The 15,046-nt window shown below is 44.0% G+C and overlaps 1 protein-coding gene across 1 annotated transcript; it reads left to right on the plus strand.

The window, feature by feature from the left end:
• Nucleotides 1-1,211: 1,211 nt before the first annotated feature.
• Nucleotides 1,212-4,917, plus strand: LOC144609922 (uncharacterized). Its single transcript, XM_078428326.1, has one exon. It carries the CDS (start codon nt 1,222-1,224, stop codon nt 3,004-3,006), a length of 1,785 nt encoding a protein of 594 aa, XP_078284452.1. The 5' UTR covers nt 1,212-1,221; the 3' UTR covers nt 3,007-4,917.
• The last annotated feature ends 10,129 nt before the right edge of the window (nt 4,918-15,046 follow it).

Here is a 15,046-nt window from a genome sequence, read left to right on the forward strand (position 1 = left end):
TTTGAATGGTGTCAAGTAAGGAAAAGGGGACGTACAACGTGATCTGGGTGTCTTAGTGCATCAGTCACTGAAAGGAAGCATGCAGGTACAGCAGGCAGTGAAGAAAGCCAATGGAATGTTGGCCTTCATAACAAGAGGAGTTGAGTATAGGAGCAAAGAGGTCCTTCTGCAGTTGTACAGGGCCCTAGTGAGACCGCACCTGGAGTACTGTGTGCAGTTTTGGTCTCCAAATTTGAGGAAGGATATTCTTGCTATTGAGGGCGTGCAGCATAGGTTTACTAGGTTAATTCCCGGAATGGCGGGACTGTCATATGTTGAAAGACTGGAGCGACTAGGTTTTGTATACACTGGAATTTAGAAGGATGAGAGGGGATCTTATCGAAACGTATAAGATTATTAAGGGGTTGGACATGTTAGAGGCAGGAAACATGTTCCCAATGTTGGGGGAGTCCAGAACCAGGGGCCACAGTTTAAGAATAAGGGGTAGGCCATTCAGAACAGAGATGAGGAAAAACGTTTTTAGTCAGAGAGTTGTGAATCTGTGGAATTCTCTGCCTCAGAGGGCAGTGGAGGCCAATTCTCTGAATACATTCAAGAGAGAGCTAGATAGAGCTCTTAAGGATAGCAGAGTCAGGGGGTATGGGGAGAAAGCAGGAATGGGGTACTGATTGAGAATGATCAGCCATGATCACATTGAATGGCGGTGCTGGCTCGATGAGCCGAATGGCCTCCTCCTGCACCTATTGTCTATTGATTTATAGGACTTTGCTTAGGGTTACCTTGACCCATGGGTTATCTCTGGCTGCCCTGGATTCCTCCTACACTCCAAAGACGTACATATTTGTAGGTTAATTGGCTTTGGTAAGTTGTAAACTTGTCCCTAGTGGGTTAGTGTGCAGGATGATCGATGGTCGCCATGGACTCGGTGGGCCGAAGGGCCTGTTTCCACGCTGTATAACAATGCTTACACATGAGAGATAGACACAAAATGCTTGGGTAACTTAGCGGGTCAGGCTGTGTCTCTGGAGAGAAGGAATAGGTGATGTTTTGGGTCGTGACCTTCCGTCAGACTGCTTACACACAATTCTGGTGCTGGCTCGAAGGGCCGAATGGCCTACTCCTGCACCTATTGTCTATTGTCTTACACTGTTCATAATGCTCACACATAACTGACTGTGTCTCTTTTTGTTGATTCTCCTCACGACAGAGTGCCCATTCACCATGGCCACGTACAATCGAAGGTTATCTGACCACGCCTTCCGGGTAAAGCAGGACAAAGTGCACCGTAATACCTTGGAACCAGAATGCTTCCCGCTTTCAAAGAGCTCCTCTGACACCCTGTTTCCTCGGAAGGAAGAGAGGCAAGTGACTAATCCGCATCGGAGGAAAACTATCAGCAGCGTTGTCTCTCCAGTGAACGCAGTTGAAACGGGCAGTGGGTACCCGTGTCAGTCTTCGTGTTTCATTCCACAGAAGAACTTCACTATCATCCCCTTGTGTGGCTGCTTCCACATGAAATCCATTCCAGATCCCAACCGGGTCTCGGAACCGGCAAAGCTTCAGGAGAATACAAAGCTCTACGCCCACAGTCACACCAACAGCAGCTCAGACATAAGAAGGGACGCGGAGACAATGTTATACAAAGACGCACACTTGGGGATACTGCAATCAAAGTTGGTGTACAGGAGTTGCTCAGACATCATCTGTGGTTACAGGGAGAACTGCTGCCAGGACAATATAGCGCCCAGACAGACCACGGCAGAACATCGAGTTACTGTGCCTGAGAGTGAGCCTGGTGAAATGATAACTAAAGATTCTGATCAAAGGATAGTGATAAATATTTCAAGCAGTGAGACTGACAATGAAGATCATGGAATCATGGGAGGTGATCCAAACACCCCTGAACATCAAGTGAAGAACATGGTCAATAATGTCTGCACTCCCATGCATCAGTGCCATTTCATGTTTACAGAGAGTTCCCACAGTTACCCAGGTATCGTGATTGTCCAAGAGTCTGGCAGGCAATGTGCAGATAATTGTATGAAAGGTGGGACCATCACCAGGGATCGGGACAAGGCGGCATCGAAGGAAGGAGATGGTTCAACGAGCACTCACAAGTGTGCTGGACATCAAAGCCGTGTGATTCCTGGCCTGAACATAGAAGAAACCACGCCAGCTTTGTGCCATCCTCTGCCAATCCCAGCCATTCATCTCATGCCAAGGCTAGTCAGTTCTGTCAGTGACTCTGGAAGAGGAGACGGCGATGCATTTTGCCAGTCGCTGCCAGTTTCAGACATTCTGGCATTCCCACGCTTGGTGTCTTCAGTGAGTGAATCTGGTTTGGACACAAGGTATCTTCGGAAATGCCATGAAACCCTGGGAGATAATGTGGTCCCCACTGCCACCGGCGGAATCCCTCAGAACGCTTCAGGTGCAATGAAAGCGGGACTGGATCCTTCTCACTCTTTTCAGCAAAAGAGTCCAAATACTAATATGGAAGTGAGAACACGAGACATGTGCACTATGACCTCTATACGGGATCTGACCCTTGGCTTCCACTATCGACTGAAGCTGAAAGACGCAGAGGTGCAGACGTCCTTTACAGCTGACTACACGTCGGTGGGCACCAGCCCAATGTCTCCAACTGATTGCTGCTTGGCTCATTCCTTCCCAGAAGTGGACTTTGAGGAGATTCAGAAGTCCCCGGTCTATGACGTGAAGTGGGATGACAAAGGGATGACGTGGGAAGTCTATGGGGCCTCCGTGGACCCTGAGGTCCTAGGGCTGGCCATACAGAAACATCTGGAGATCCAGATCAAGCAACATGAAAAGGACAGAGTGGCCGCTGCTGAGAAGACAGCCAGACACTCGGATCCTCAGTTGGACGCCACATGCGTGCTGGAACATCAACCAAAGGAGAAGAGACATTTGCCAGGTTTTAGGAAGATGCTATGCACACTGAGGCACCCTACGTGCTGTGTGAGAACCACTGCAGTGATAGACTAACTGCTGCACCCACTGTCAGGGGAGTAAATCACATTTTTATCTGGGACAATGTATAGAAGCTGCAGTCACAAAACGTAAATGCGTTTTCTGCTCTAGACCCAACCCCCCCCCCCCCCTCTCTCCCCAGCCCCTCTTCAAACACACATTCGTAAATTCAGAATAATTATTTAGCGAGAGTATTTTTTTTTATAAATAGTTTTGCTTTCAAGATATTTACGGCAGTAGCTGATTGAGAAGTTGTGCAGCTGTCAGAAATTATAGGTTCAGGTACTGAGATGGGTGTAGGGAAGGAGGGGGTGAACCTGGTTGTCCAGGTGGATGAAGATTACAAGTGTTGCTGCTGGATGAATATCGTGGCAGGGGCAAAAGGATGCCCTGGGTGCAATGTTTCTAGGTATCGTGCTTTTCAAGTTTGTCTTTTTGGTGCTGTGAAAGATTGATTAGTAGGACTGGCTGTTACAATCCCTAAGGTTTTGCACTACAATTGACTAGTGTTGTTCTTGGGGGTGAACACTAGGTGATGTTGCTACCATTCAGACACGTCTTCAGTTGTGTACCTCAACGTCACTGGGTGTTTCGGCCTTTTATCACAAGACACCCTCAGTCGAGGCATGCCCACTGCAGGGTGATCAGATCTGGGAGTGTATCTTATGGTTAGCCTCTAGATGGTCACATGGCAGCCCAAATAGTAATCTTGGAAGAATGACTGATCCTTGCAAAGATATTGTAATGTGAGTCAGTTAGTTGTTGTAACACATAACAGCGGCAGATCGGAAATCTAAATGATCAATGGTAAATCTCGAAATAAACAGGAAATCTGGGATGGGGGAAGAGAAAACTAACAACCCCATAGTAAGATCGTGTTAAACGTCAACAAAGGGGCAACTCATTCAAAACATCACTGGAACTCTGGCAGAGATTCCCATTCACTCCCACACCCACCTCATTTCCCACAGTCATCATTTTATTATTTTAATTATACGTTTATCTAACTCTTCATTAAAGATTACTGGCGAATCCATTATCACCAGCATTTAAGACAGAGCATTCACTGGGTAAAATAATATTTCCTCAGGTCACCTCAGGAAATTAGATTTTTTATTGTGTTTATCCAACTCTTTCAATGAAGGTTACTAATGAATTCACTATCACCTACCTTTGAGATGGAAGGATTCACTACGTAAAAGAATATTTCTTCAGGTTCACTCAGGATCTTAAATTTTGGTTGTTGATCTATCTGCCACTGGAAACGAAGGGCCTGTTTCCGCGCTGTATCTCTAAACTACACAAACCCTGTCAAATCTGTCCTAATCAGCTTCTTCAGCCACTCCACATTATTGAAATCTCTCATAGAAACATGGAAAATAGGTGCAGGAGTAGGCCATTCAGCCGGTTGAGCCAGCACCGCCATTCAATATAATCATGGCTGATCATCCAAAATCAGTACCCCGTTCCTGCTTTCTCCCCATACCCTTTGATTCCGTCAGCCCTAAGAGCTAAAAGCAAATGGTCATCTCTAGGACCGTTCTAATAAATCTGCCTTGTGCTCATATTAAGGCCTTGGTATCTGCACCAAAGTGTGGTAGTAAGAATTAAGCTTAAAATTCCCAGAAGGGGGTAAAACAATGTTTTATAATAATTTTCCAATTGCATTATATTAAGACTTAATATTTGCAAACTAGTTTTGACCTGGATTAAAGACAGGAATTTTAATTAAATAAAGTGGCACAGTGGTGCTGCTAGTAGATCTGCTGTCTCACAGCCCCAGAGATCCAACTTGGATCATGACCTTGGGTGCTCTCTGTGTGGAGTTTGCACGTTCTCCATATTTCATCTGGATGCTCATGAGGTTTTTGAGGAATATAAAGAATGTAAAAGGAATCTTAAAAAGGAAATTAGAAAAGCGAAAAAAAGATATGAGGCTGCTTTGGCAAGTAATGTAAAAGTAAACCCCAAGGGGTTCTACAGATATGTCAATAGCAAAAGGATAGTGAGGGATAAAATTGGTCCATTAGAGAGTCAGAGTGGACAGCTATGTGCTGAGCCGGAAGAAATGGGGGAGATATTAAACAATTTCTTTTCTTCGGTATTTACCGAGGAGAAGGATATTGAATTATGTGAGGTAAGCGAAACAAGTAGAGTAGTGATGGAAATTAGGAGGATTAAAGAAGAGGAGGTACGGACACTTTTGAAGAATATAAAAGTGGATAAGTCTCCAGGTCCTGATAGGATATTCCCTAGGACATTGAGGGAAGTTAGTGCAGAAATAGCAGGGGCTATGACGGAAATATTTCAAACGTCATTAGAAACAGGGATGGTGCCGGAAGATTGGCGCATTGCGCATGTTGTGCCTTTGTTTAAAAAAGGTTCTAAAAGTAAACCTAGCAATTATAGACCTATTAGTTTGACGTCTGTGGTGGGAAAATTAATAGAAAAGATACTTAGGGACAATATATATAATTATTTGGATAATCAAGGCCTGATTAGAAACAGTCAACATGGATTTGTGCCTGGAAGGTCATGTTTGACTAATCTTCTTGAATTTTTTGAAGAGGTTACCAGGGAAATTGATAAAGGCAAGGCTGTGGATGTTGTCTATATGGACTTCAGTAAGGCATTTGACAAGGTTCCACATGGAAGGTTGATTAAGAAGGTTAAATCGTTGGGTATTAATAGTGAGGTTGCAAGATGGATTCAACAATGGCTGAATGGGAGATACCAGAGGGTAATGGTTGACAATTGTATGTCAGGTTGGAGGCCAGTGTCTAGTGGAGTGCCCCAAGGATCTGTGTTGGGTCCACTGTTGTTTGTCATTTACATTAATGATCTGGATGATGGTGTGGCAAATTGGATTAGTAAATATGCAGATGATACTAAGATAGGTGGAGTAGTTGATAGTGAGGTAGATTTTCAAAGTCTACAGAGAGACTTGGGCCTTTTGGAAGGGTGGGCTGAAAGATGGCAGATGGAGTTTAATGCTGATAAGTGTGAGGTGCTGCATTTTGGTAGGACAAATCAAAATAGGACGTACAGGGTAAATGGTAGGGAATTGAGGAATGCAGTGGAACAGAGGGATCTGGGAATAACTGTGCATTGTTCCCTGAAGGTGGAATCTCATGTGGATAGGGTGGTGAAGAAGGCGTTTGGTATGCTTGCCTTTATAAATCAGAGCATCGAGTATAGAAGTTGGGATGTAATGTTGAAATTGTACAGGGCATTGGTGAGGCCGAATCTGGAGTATGGTGTGCAGTTCTGGTCGCCAAATTATAGGAAGGATGTCGACAAAATGGAGAGGGTACAGAGGAGATTTACTAGAATGTTGCCTGGGTTTCAGCACTTAGGCTACAGAGAGAGGTTGAATAGGTTGGGTCTTTATTCTTTGGAGCGTAGAAGGTTGAGGGGGGACTTGATAGAGGTTTTTAAAATTTTGAGAGGGACGGACAGAGTTGACGTGGGTAGGCTTTTCCCTTTGAGAGTGGGGAAGATTCCAACAAGGGGACATAGCTTCAGAATTGAGGGACAAAGGTTTAGGGGTAACATGAGGGGGAACTTCTTTACTCAGAGGGTTGTGGCTGTATGGAATGGGCTTCCGGTGGAAGTGGTGGAGGCTGGCTCGATTTTATTATTTAAGAGTAAATTGGATAGGTATATGGATAGGAGGGGATTGGAGGGTTATGGTCTGAGTGCAGGTAGATGAGACTAGGTCAGGGAGAATGGTCGGCGTGGACTGGTAGGGCCGGACAGGCCTGTTTCCATGCTGTAGTTGTTATATGTTGTTATATATATGTTTCCTCCCACATCCCAAAAACAAGTGGGTTTGTAGGTAAGATAGACACAAAATGCTGGAGTAACTCAGCGGGTCAGGCAGCATCTCTGGTGAAATGGAATAGATGACGTTTCGGGTCGGAAGAAGGGTTCTGACCTGCAACGTCACCAGTTCCTTTTCTCCAGAGATGCTGCCTGACCCGTTGGGTTACTCCAGCATCATCCAGCACTCCAGTCTATCTTCTGTATAAACCAACGTCTGCAGTTCAGGTTTGTTGGTATGTGTGTAGGAAGGAACTGCAGATGCTGGTTTAAACCGAAGATAGACACAAAATGCTGGAGTAACTCAGCGGGACAGGCAGCATCTCTGGAGAGAAGGAATGGGTGATGTTTCGGGTTGAGACCCTTCTTCAAACTAGTTGGGGATAAGGGAAACGAGAGAAATAGACAATGATGCAGAGAGATAAAGAACAATGAATGAAAGATATGCAAAAACGTAATGATGATAAAGGCCATTGTTAGCAGTTTGTTGGGTGAAACAGCAGCTGGTGCGACTTGGGTGGGGGAGGGATAGAGAGAGAGAGAGAGAGGGAATGCCCGGGTTACTTGAAGTTAGATAAATCAATATTCATACCACTGGGCTGCAAGCTGCCCAAGCAAAATATATATTGGCCTCTGTAAAAATTGCCTGTAGTGTATTGGGAATGAATGCAAAAGTGGGATCTCAGAACAAGGTAAATGGGTGATCGATCATGTACTCAATGGGCCAAAGGGCCTGTTTCATGTTGTATCTTTAATCAATCAATTAAAGTTTTGGTTCAAATAATAGGAGATTGAAAAGTTATTCCGGAAATGAAATTTGAAGCTCACAGTTATGGCAAAGCTAAGGCTTTGGTGAGGAAATAGTCCATTCTCAGGAGGCCAGTCAGTCGGTCGTTGAAGCCTTGAATTGAGTTGTTCACAAAAGACGGCTTCTGACTAATCCATCCTTAGTATGGCAATAACATTGAGCATCTAAAACAAGATCAGAAGGGAACAAGCATTGTTCCATCATGTGAAGGCACCAATAATTAAACTTTTCAGTCATTTTTTTTTCAGAAGTAGAAGTAAATATTAGAATGTTGAAAATAAATTAATGGAAAATTGGGTTTTGATGGTAGACAACAATGAGAATTATTAGATGCTCATGAAATAGGATGAAATTTAAGTACAAAATCTCTGTAAAGCGTCTTTGAGTATATGAAAAGCGCTATATAAATAAAATGCATTATTATTATTATTATTATAAAAGAACAAAGGTTGGAAAAAAGGATGGTTCACTGCTGATTTAGGAGATAATCAGATAAAAAGATAGGGAAATTAAGGAGCAGATTAGGAAGATTAAACGGGTCATAGGAATGTTTTTAGAGATTGTAGTTCATGGCAACAGTTGTTATGGCAGAAGCAAATATCAAAGAGAGCGATTCAGTCAGAATTTGGCTGCAGAGTAACTTTACTGGAAAATCCACAAATCTTGTTGATCAGAGACATACTGTAAATTAATGAACAGCAAGGCCATCGGTGATCACCAGGCCTTGGAAAAAACAGGCTACAAATATTTGAGGATCAAACAGATAAATCAAGGAATTCTAATGGGAAATTTCTTCAGGAAGATAATTGTAATCTTGGAGACAACGTTGACTGTGATGAATAAGAATTTCTGAGAGCCACTGAGGTCAGGCATAAAATCTTCAATTATGCATCTCTTGTGTCTGGGAAAAGTATTAATTTCATCTGAGACTGAATGCTTAGCCCAGGACTTGGGAAGAAACTTCAATGACTCAATAAATGTTTAGCAATTTTGGTTCAGTTAACCAAGATTTAAGGTCTGCACCATCCCGAACTGGCATGGTGCAGAGAGCTAGTCAGCTTATGGTTACGATCTCCTTAGACCTGAATATCCATACCATTGGATATCATTCGAGAATGTCAGGCTAGTCTTGAATATGGTCCACTTTAACATCAATCAGTGTGCAAAAGCTGCACACAAGACGCGTGGACTTCTTGAAAGATACCAGGATTTACAGAAACTGTTAAACATTCATGGACAAGGTTCATAAATGATAGGAGCAGAATTAGGCCACTTGTCCCATCAAGTCTACTCCACCATTCAATCATGGCTGATCTATCTCTCCCTCTCCCATTCTCCTGCCTTCTCCCCATAGTGCCTGACTCCAATACTAATTAAGGATCTGTCTATCTCTACCTTAAAAATATCCATTGACTTGGCCTTAATGGCTTTCTGTGTCAATGAATTCCACAGATTCATTAACCTTTGACTAAAGGAATTCCTCCTCATCTCCTTCCTAAAGGAACGACCGTTAATTCTGAGGCTGTGACCTCTGGTCCTAGACTCTCCCACTAGTGGAAACATCCTCCCCACATCCACTCTATCCAGGCCTTTCACCATTCGGGAAGTTTCAATGAGGTGCTCCACGAGGCCCTAATGGGGAGCTCCACAAACTAAACCAGATAAACAAGCTTCATGGTTTTACTTTTATGCTTGGGGTAAACGGAAATAAATCAATCAGGTCTGGGGAATCTTACAAGACCAGATACTAGAGGTTCATAGTGTACAAGGGCCATTAGGATGGGGAATTACAAGAGGAAAAATTGTAAATAAAAGGCACAATAAGAAGGGGATCTTTGTAAACAATAGACATTACAGATCTTTATGTTGTCGGAAAAGGGCCTTTATACTTAAGATTGCCCGAGTTATATAATCCTTATGACTTGACACTAGGCAAAACATAAATGGAAATTAGTCCGTATCTCTAAACCTGGAAGAGTTGAAATGAAATTAGATAAATTAATAAGCCTTCCGAACAGCCAAAGTTGACCTGACTAAGCAAGATAGTGTGAATGGTTATCAACTCTTGCACTTATAGACAAATAGAGAGAGAGACTGCTGAGAAGTCCATGGCTATCGACTGGGCTCCCTGGACTGGAAACTATTTTGGCATTACTCTATTTGTCATATCATCAGGAAGATAGTTAGAAGAAGCTTCTCTGACTGAATTCCATGACCCCTGACATCCGTGGTATTGGAGAGAGCAGTGGGAGACAGTTTACCTGCACCAGCAAGGTAATGCTAGGACTTGAGAAAGCACTGTTCACTTTAGTTTATTGTCATGTGCACCGAGGTACAGTGAAAAGCTTTTGTTGCGTGCGATCCAGTCAGCTGAAAAAGAATACATGATGACTATCGAGCCATTTACAGTGTATAGATATATGATCAGGGAATAACGTTTAGTGCAAGGTAAAGCCGGCAAAGTCCGAACAAGGATAGTCCAAGGGTCACCAATGAGGTAGATAGTAGTTCAGGACTGCTCTCTGGTTGTGGAAGGAACTACTCTACTGTGTAGGAAGGAACTTCAGATGCTGGTTTACACCGAAGATAGACACTTTGTTATCTTGAGAAACTACTCACATTCTCTTCCATTTTTGATGTGGGCATGTTCCCCAAAGACACACAGGTAATTTTCCTTTCAAGAAGGTCTCAAAAAAATACAAAGTACACGATTACAGAGTTGACTTTCATGTAAAAGCTAGGAATGTCCAATAACAAAGCCCCATTTCATTTGTAATCCCCTCCATGGGCGAAGGCATTGTCAGTTTAATAGTTATAGCTGAAAACATTAACTAGGATCCATAAAAAGTTTAGAGATACAGTGTGGAAACAGGCCCTTCAGCCCACTGAGTCTGTGCCGACCAGCGATCACCCCTTGCACTATCACTATCCTACATACTAGGGACAATTTACAATTTCACTGAAGCCAATCAACCTACAAACCTGCAGGTCTTTGGAGTGTGGGAGGTAAGCGGAGCACCCGGGGAAAACCCACGTGGACAAGTGGGGAACGTACAGACAGCGCCCGTAGTCAGGATCAAACCTGGGGCTCTGGCGCTGTAAGGCAGCAACTCTATTGCTGCACCACCGTGCCTCCCTTATTGATATGGTTCAGTTCAAGCAAATTATTCAATTTTTAAACTGTCTTGACAGCATTGTTACTTTCTAAAGGTACCTAGTCAAGGTGCAGCAGGATAACATGGCGTAAACATATATCTAGACAATAGGAAACAGAGAGAAAAATGACTTTAAGCTAAAATAGAAGCAGAGTAATGGCAACACAGCCAGGAGGATGAGTTTAAATCTGGGACAAAAGGGAATAACTGGGGGTTTGTGTGTAAGGAATAGCCGAGTGAATCTCAAGGGGAAGATCTCGGTAATCACTTAAGGCTCTTAAATGGTATAGACGGATCTTTCTATGAGACTATAATTATCACCATCTCCTGAAGGCAGTGCAGTGGAGATGAAGGCCATCTTAATTAAGGGGCTCTTTCGTAGTCAGATATCAATCCAACAAGCAGGGAACTTGATTTGGCTGTGGTACCATATACTTTTGATTCCTCCTTAAAGGCAAACAACTAATACATTTTCACTCTCTGCATATTTGTTCTGTATTGATATTAGTTTAGTTCAGTTTATTGTCACGTGTGCCGAGGTACAGGGAAAAGCGTTTTGTCGCGTGCTAACCAGCCAAAGGAATGGCTATCTGATTACAATCGAGCCGTCCACAGTGTACTGATGCGTGATAAAGGGAGTGATGTTTAGCACAAGATAAAGCCCAGTAAAGTCTGATTAAAGATAGTCTGAGGGTCTTCAATGAGGTAAAGTAAGAAATACTGCTGTTGGAGTAGAGGTTTAAAAGAGTGGAGCGATTGCAATGAGTGATTGCTGATCCACTTCTGGGACCGGCACGCAGAGAGTCGCCTGGATTGGGCGCCATCTTGGAATTTTGATATTGTGCATCAGCAAATGTTTGTGTGTTCATTAAAAAATTCATCATTGATTCCTATTTTTTCGTCATTCATCCAAATTCATTTCATTTTGGACATGGAGTGTTTTACAGATGGGGTTGCCAACTTTCTCATAGAAAATAAGTGCAGGAGGAGGCCATTCAGCCCTTCAAGCCAGCACCACCATTCATTGTGATCATGGCTGATCATCCACAATCAGTAACCTGTGTCTGCCTTCTCCCCATATCCCTTGATTCCACTAGCCCCCAGAGTTCTATCTCACTCCCAAATAAGGGACAAAAGGTGACGTCACTGCCTGCACCCCACGTGACCTCACCTAATCAGCGGCCACGTGCTCTCGCTCCACCAATGGCGGCCGCCCGGGCCGGGAGGCGGTTGCTATGCAACCCTCCATTAGGTGGCACCCGGGCCTCCGGACCTACACTGTCGGGGCCTGGCATGGCCCCTGGGCCTACACTGTCTGGGCCTACACTGTCTGGGCCTACACTGTCTGGGCCTACAGTGCCCCCTAGGCCTAATAAGGGAAAAAGGCAGTCCCGTAGGGGACAAACCAATTTAGCCCAATATATGGGATGTTCCGGCTAATACGGGACAGTTGGCAACCCTACTTACAGATCACGTGCAGTCCACCTATTTTACCCCTCACCACAGATCCTGCACCCAGTGATCTCACAGACCATTCAACGCCGCTATTCATTTATGCCTCCAATCGAATAAATAGTCGTCTTGGTTTTCGTAGAATTAAAGTTCTATTTTTATAGTAACTTTGAAAACGTCACAATGTCCCAAAGTATTTGCAACCACAGAGGTGTTTTTTGGTGGAACATTCGTTGCCCTAACGCAGAACACATCAGCCAACTTGTGCTCAGTTAAGTCCTAAAATGACACAAGTTCCAGGGATATTGGTTGAGGGATAAATATAGGTCAGGACACCAAGGGGAGCGCGACGGTGAATCTTTTATATCCACCTGTGAGGTCTAATGGGTCATTGATTACTATTTCCAAAAGACAGCATCCCTGGCAGTACCGCGCTGAATTATCAGTCTAATTTAACGAGCTCGGGTCCCCAGGGAGGAGTTAAGCCCACAACCTTCTGAAGGTTGAGCCAAATCGATCCGGTGTGATCACTGACCATGGCTCATTGCCAAAACCTAGCTGAACAGGTCTGAGTCCCATTGAAATATAGATCCAGAATTTCAATGAAAATTTAACCCACGGATATTTTTTCTTTCAAACAGGATGTGTTTTGAGCAGGATGAGCACAAGCTCGGGTTATACACCTGCAATGTGAAAGAAAGGTAGCAGCCACCTTTGTAACAGATGCAGAGATAGGCAGCAATGCACGTTATATTGGTGATCTGGGTTTTGATTCTACCATAGGGCAGGCACTTGGGCAGAGCTTGTGTAAAGATGTCCTTATCATGACAAATTAAAGTAGGAACCAGTAAAGTTTACTGATTGAGAATGATCAGCCATGATCACATTGAATGGCGGTGCTGGCACTCCTCCTGCACCTATTGTCTATTGTCTATTGAACCATTTCCACACGGCTTAGATGAAACTGTAAAGGACTGAGAATGGAGATTGGGGAGCCTTTCAGGATAAACACTGCGATCTATGTTTAAATCCAACATGAAGGATGGAACGGTGTTGCATGACATGGGTTTCTGCAGTTTAATTCCAATTCTCTGAGAGCTTAAGTCCCTTGCAAAAATAGCACAAAGCAACATAGTTGTACCTCAAACCTCACGGTACATGACACATACTATTTCCCCTAGTGTATTAGTGATCACCACAGGGCCGGAACAGCAGGCAGTATGAATGCACATGTTGCTGATAAGGACCTCTCCCACTGTACGACCAAACTCCATTATCAAACTCATGATCGAATGGCGGAACAGCCTCGATAGGCCAAATAGCCTAATTCTACTCCTATGTATTAAGAATATGAACTTTCCCACTTTACAATCAAACTCCTTTTGGGTGGGTTTCTGGAGGCTCCCTGCAAAACGGCCAGATTGTGACTCGAAGAATTTCCGTGTACAATGTAGAATAAGATTTTGATGCGTAGTTTTTCCTCTTCAGTCAGGCAGCATACATGATGGCTGTGATTTTGGCAATCGGTGTGATTTGCTTAACGTCTAAGCAAGACCCCGTAAACTGCACTGGCCAAAGTGGTCAAACTAAAGGACTTCTTTGTGAGCACAGTAAGACTCGGCTAATCTGACACGGTGGGAACTTTGGTGCTGCCAGACTGCAGATTTTCCAGAATATTGGTTGGCGTTTCTATTAATAATCCAGCAGACCTTAATTGATTTTTTGAATATGTTACACAGCAGTGCAGCTCAAGTTTAAAGAGAGAACTGGAAATGGGCTCCTTGGGATGAGAGAGTGGGAAACTATGGCCCTGTGCGTCTCACCTGCTCTCTCACTCAGCTACCCTCCCTCCTGTGTTTCAACGGGGGTGCTACAACCAGGGCCGTCTTAACGCATGTGCCTGATGGGCACTTGCCCGGGGCCCCACGAGCATAGGGGCCCCATGCTGATCTGTGTATGTTAAGTGACTTGCAATAAATAAATACTACTTTAAAAATGTAGGTTCAATAAGTGTTTTTTTCGCAACATTTTCGGTCCCTAAGTGCTTCTCACAGCGATCTGTTTCGCAACAATTAGCTCCCTAAATGCTTTGCTTTTCCATCCCTAAGTGCTTCTCACAGCGATCTGTAAGTGCTTTTCACAACAATGTAGCACCCTAAGTCCATCGCTAAGTGCTTTTCGGTAAGTGCTTTTCGCCGGCACGACAGGGGGGGGCTGGTAGGGAAAGGGGGGTGGGGGAGAGTAACGGTAGGGGCCCCAGTACACTGCTTTGCCCGGGGGCCCATTATGCTGTAAAAACGGCCCTGGTTACAACCAGTGTGTCGAGGAGCATACAGTGGGAACCACGGCCCAGGGAGGTTAAATGGAGTGTGGAAGCTGCAACCAGTGAACCAGATGAATCACGGGATGTCCAAACAGTGCGAGGGCAGATTAGCGGAGTTTTACTGTATCTTAGTTTTATAGGATGTTTAGCATTGGCAAAGTCTTTGATTGTCATTGATGATATCAGTCTATGTTTTGTCTGTTTTAAAGAAAGATGCCATCAATAAAAAAAACGTGAAAAGTGTGAAGTGCTGCACTGATACTAAGGAGCGGCAACGAACGGGTTTTGCACAGACGACCAGCAAGGAATAAAATGTGATACAAATGTTAGGAATCAACATGTAGGAACGGAAGAACTGGTGAATCAAACTTAACACTGAAACTTTGATTAACACCTATACATAACAATTCACACGTCCACCACCCTACATGTGATCCTGCTCAATGCTCACACACTGAGATACTCCCACTGCCTCCTAACATAAACCCATATCCA

This window comes from Rhinoraja longicauda, chromosome 35 (genome assembly GCF_053455715.1).
Source record: "Rhinoraja longicauda isolate Sanriku21f chromosome 35, sRhiLon1.1, whole genome shotgun sequence".
NCBI lineage: Eukaryota > Metazoa > Chordata > Chondrichthyes > Rajiformes > Arhynchobatidae > Rhinoraja > Rhinoraja longicauda.

Excerpts from the sequence above, each read along its gene's own strand:
- LOC144609922 (XM_078428326.1), top strand. The coding sequence starts at position 1,222 with ATGGCCACGTACAATCGAAGGTTATCTGACCACGCCTTCCGGGTAAAG.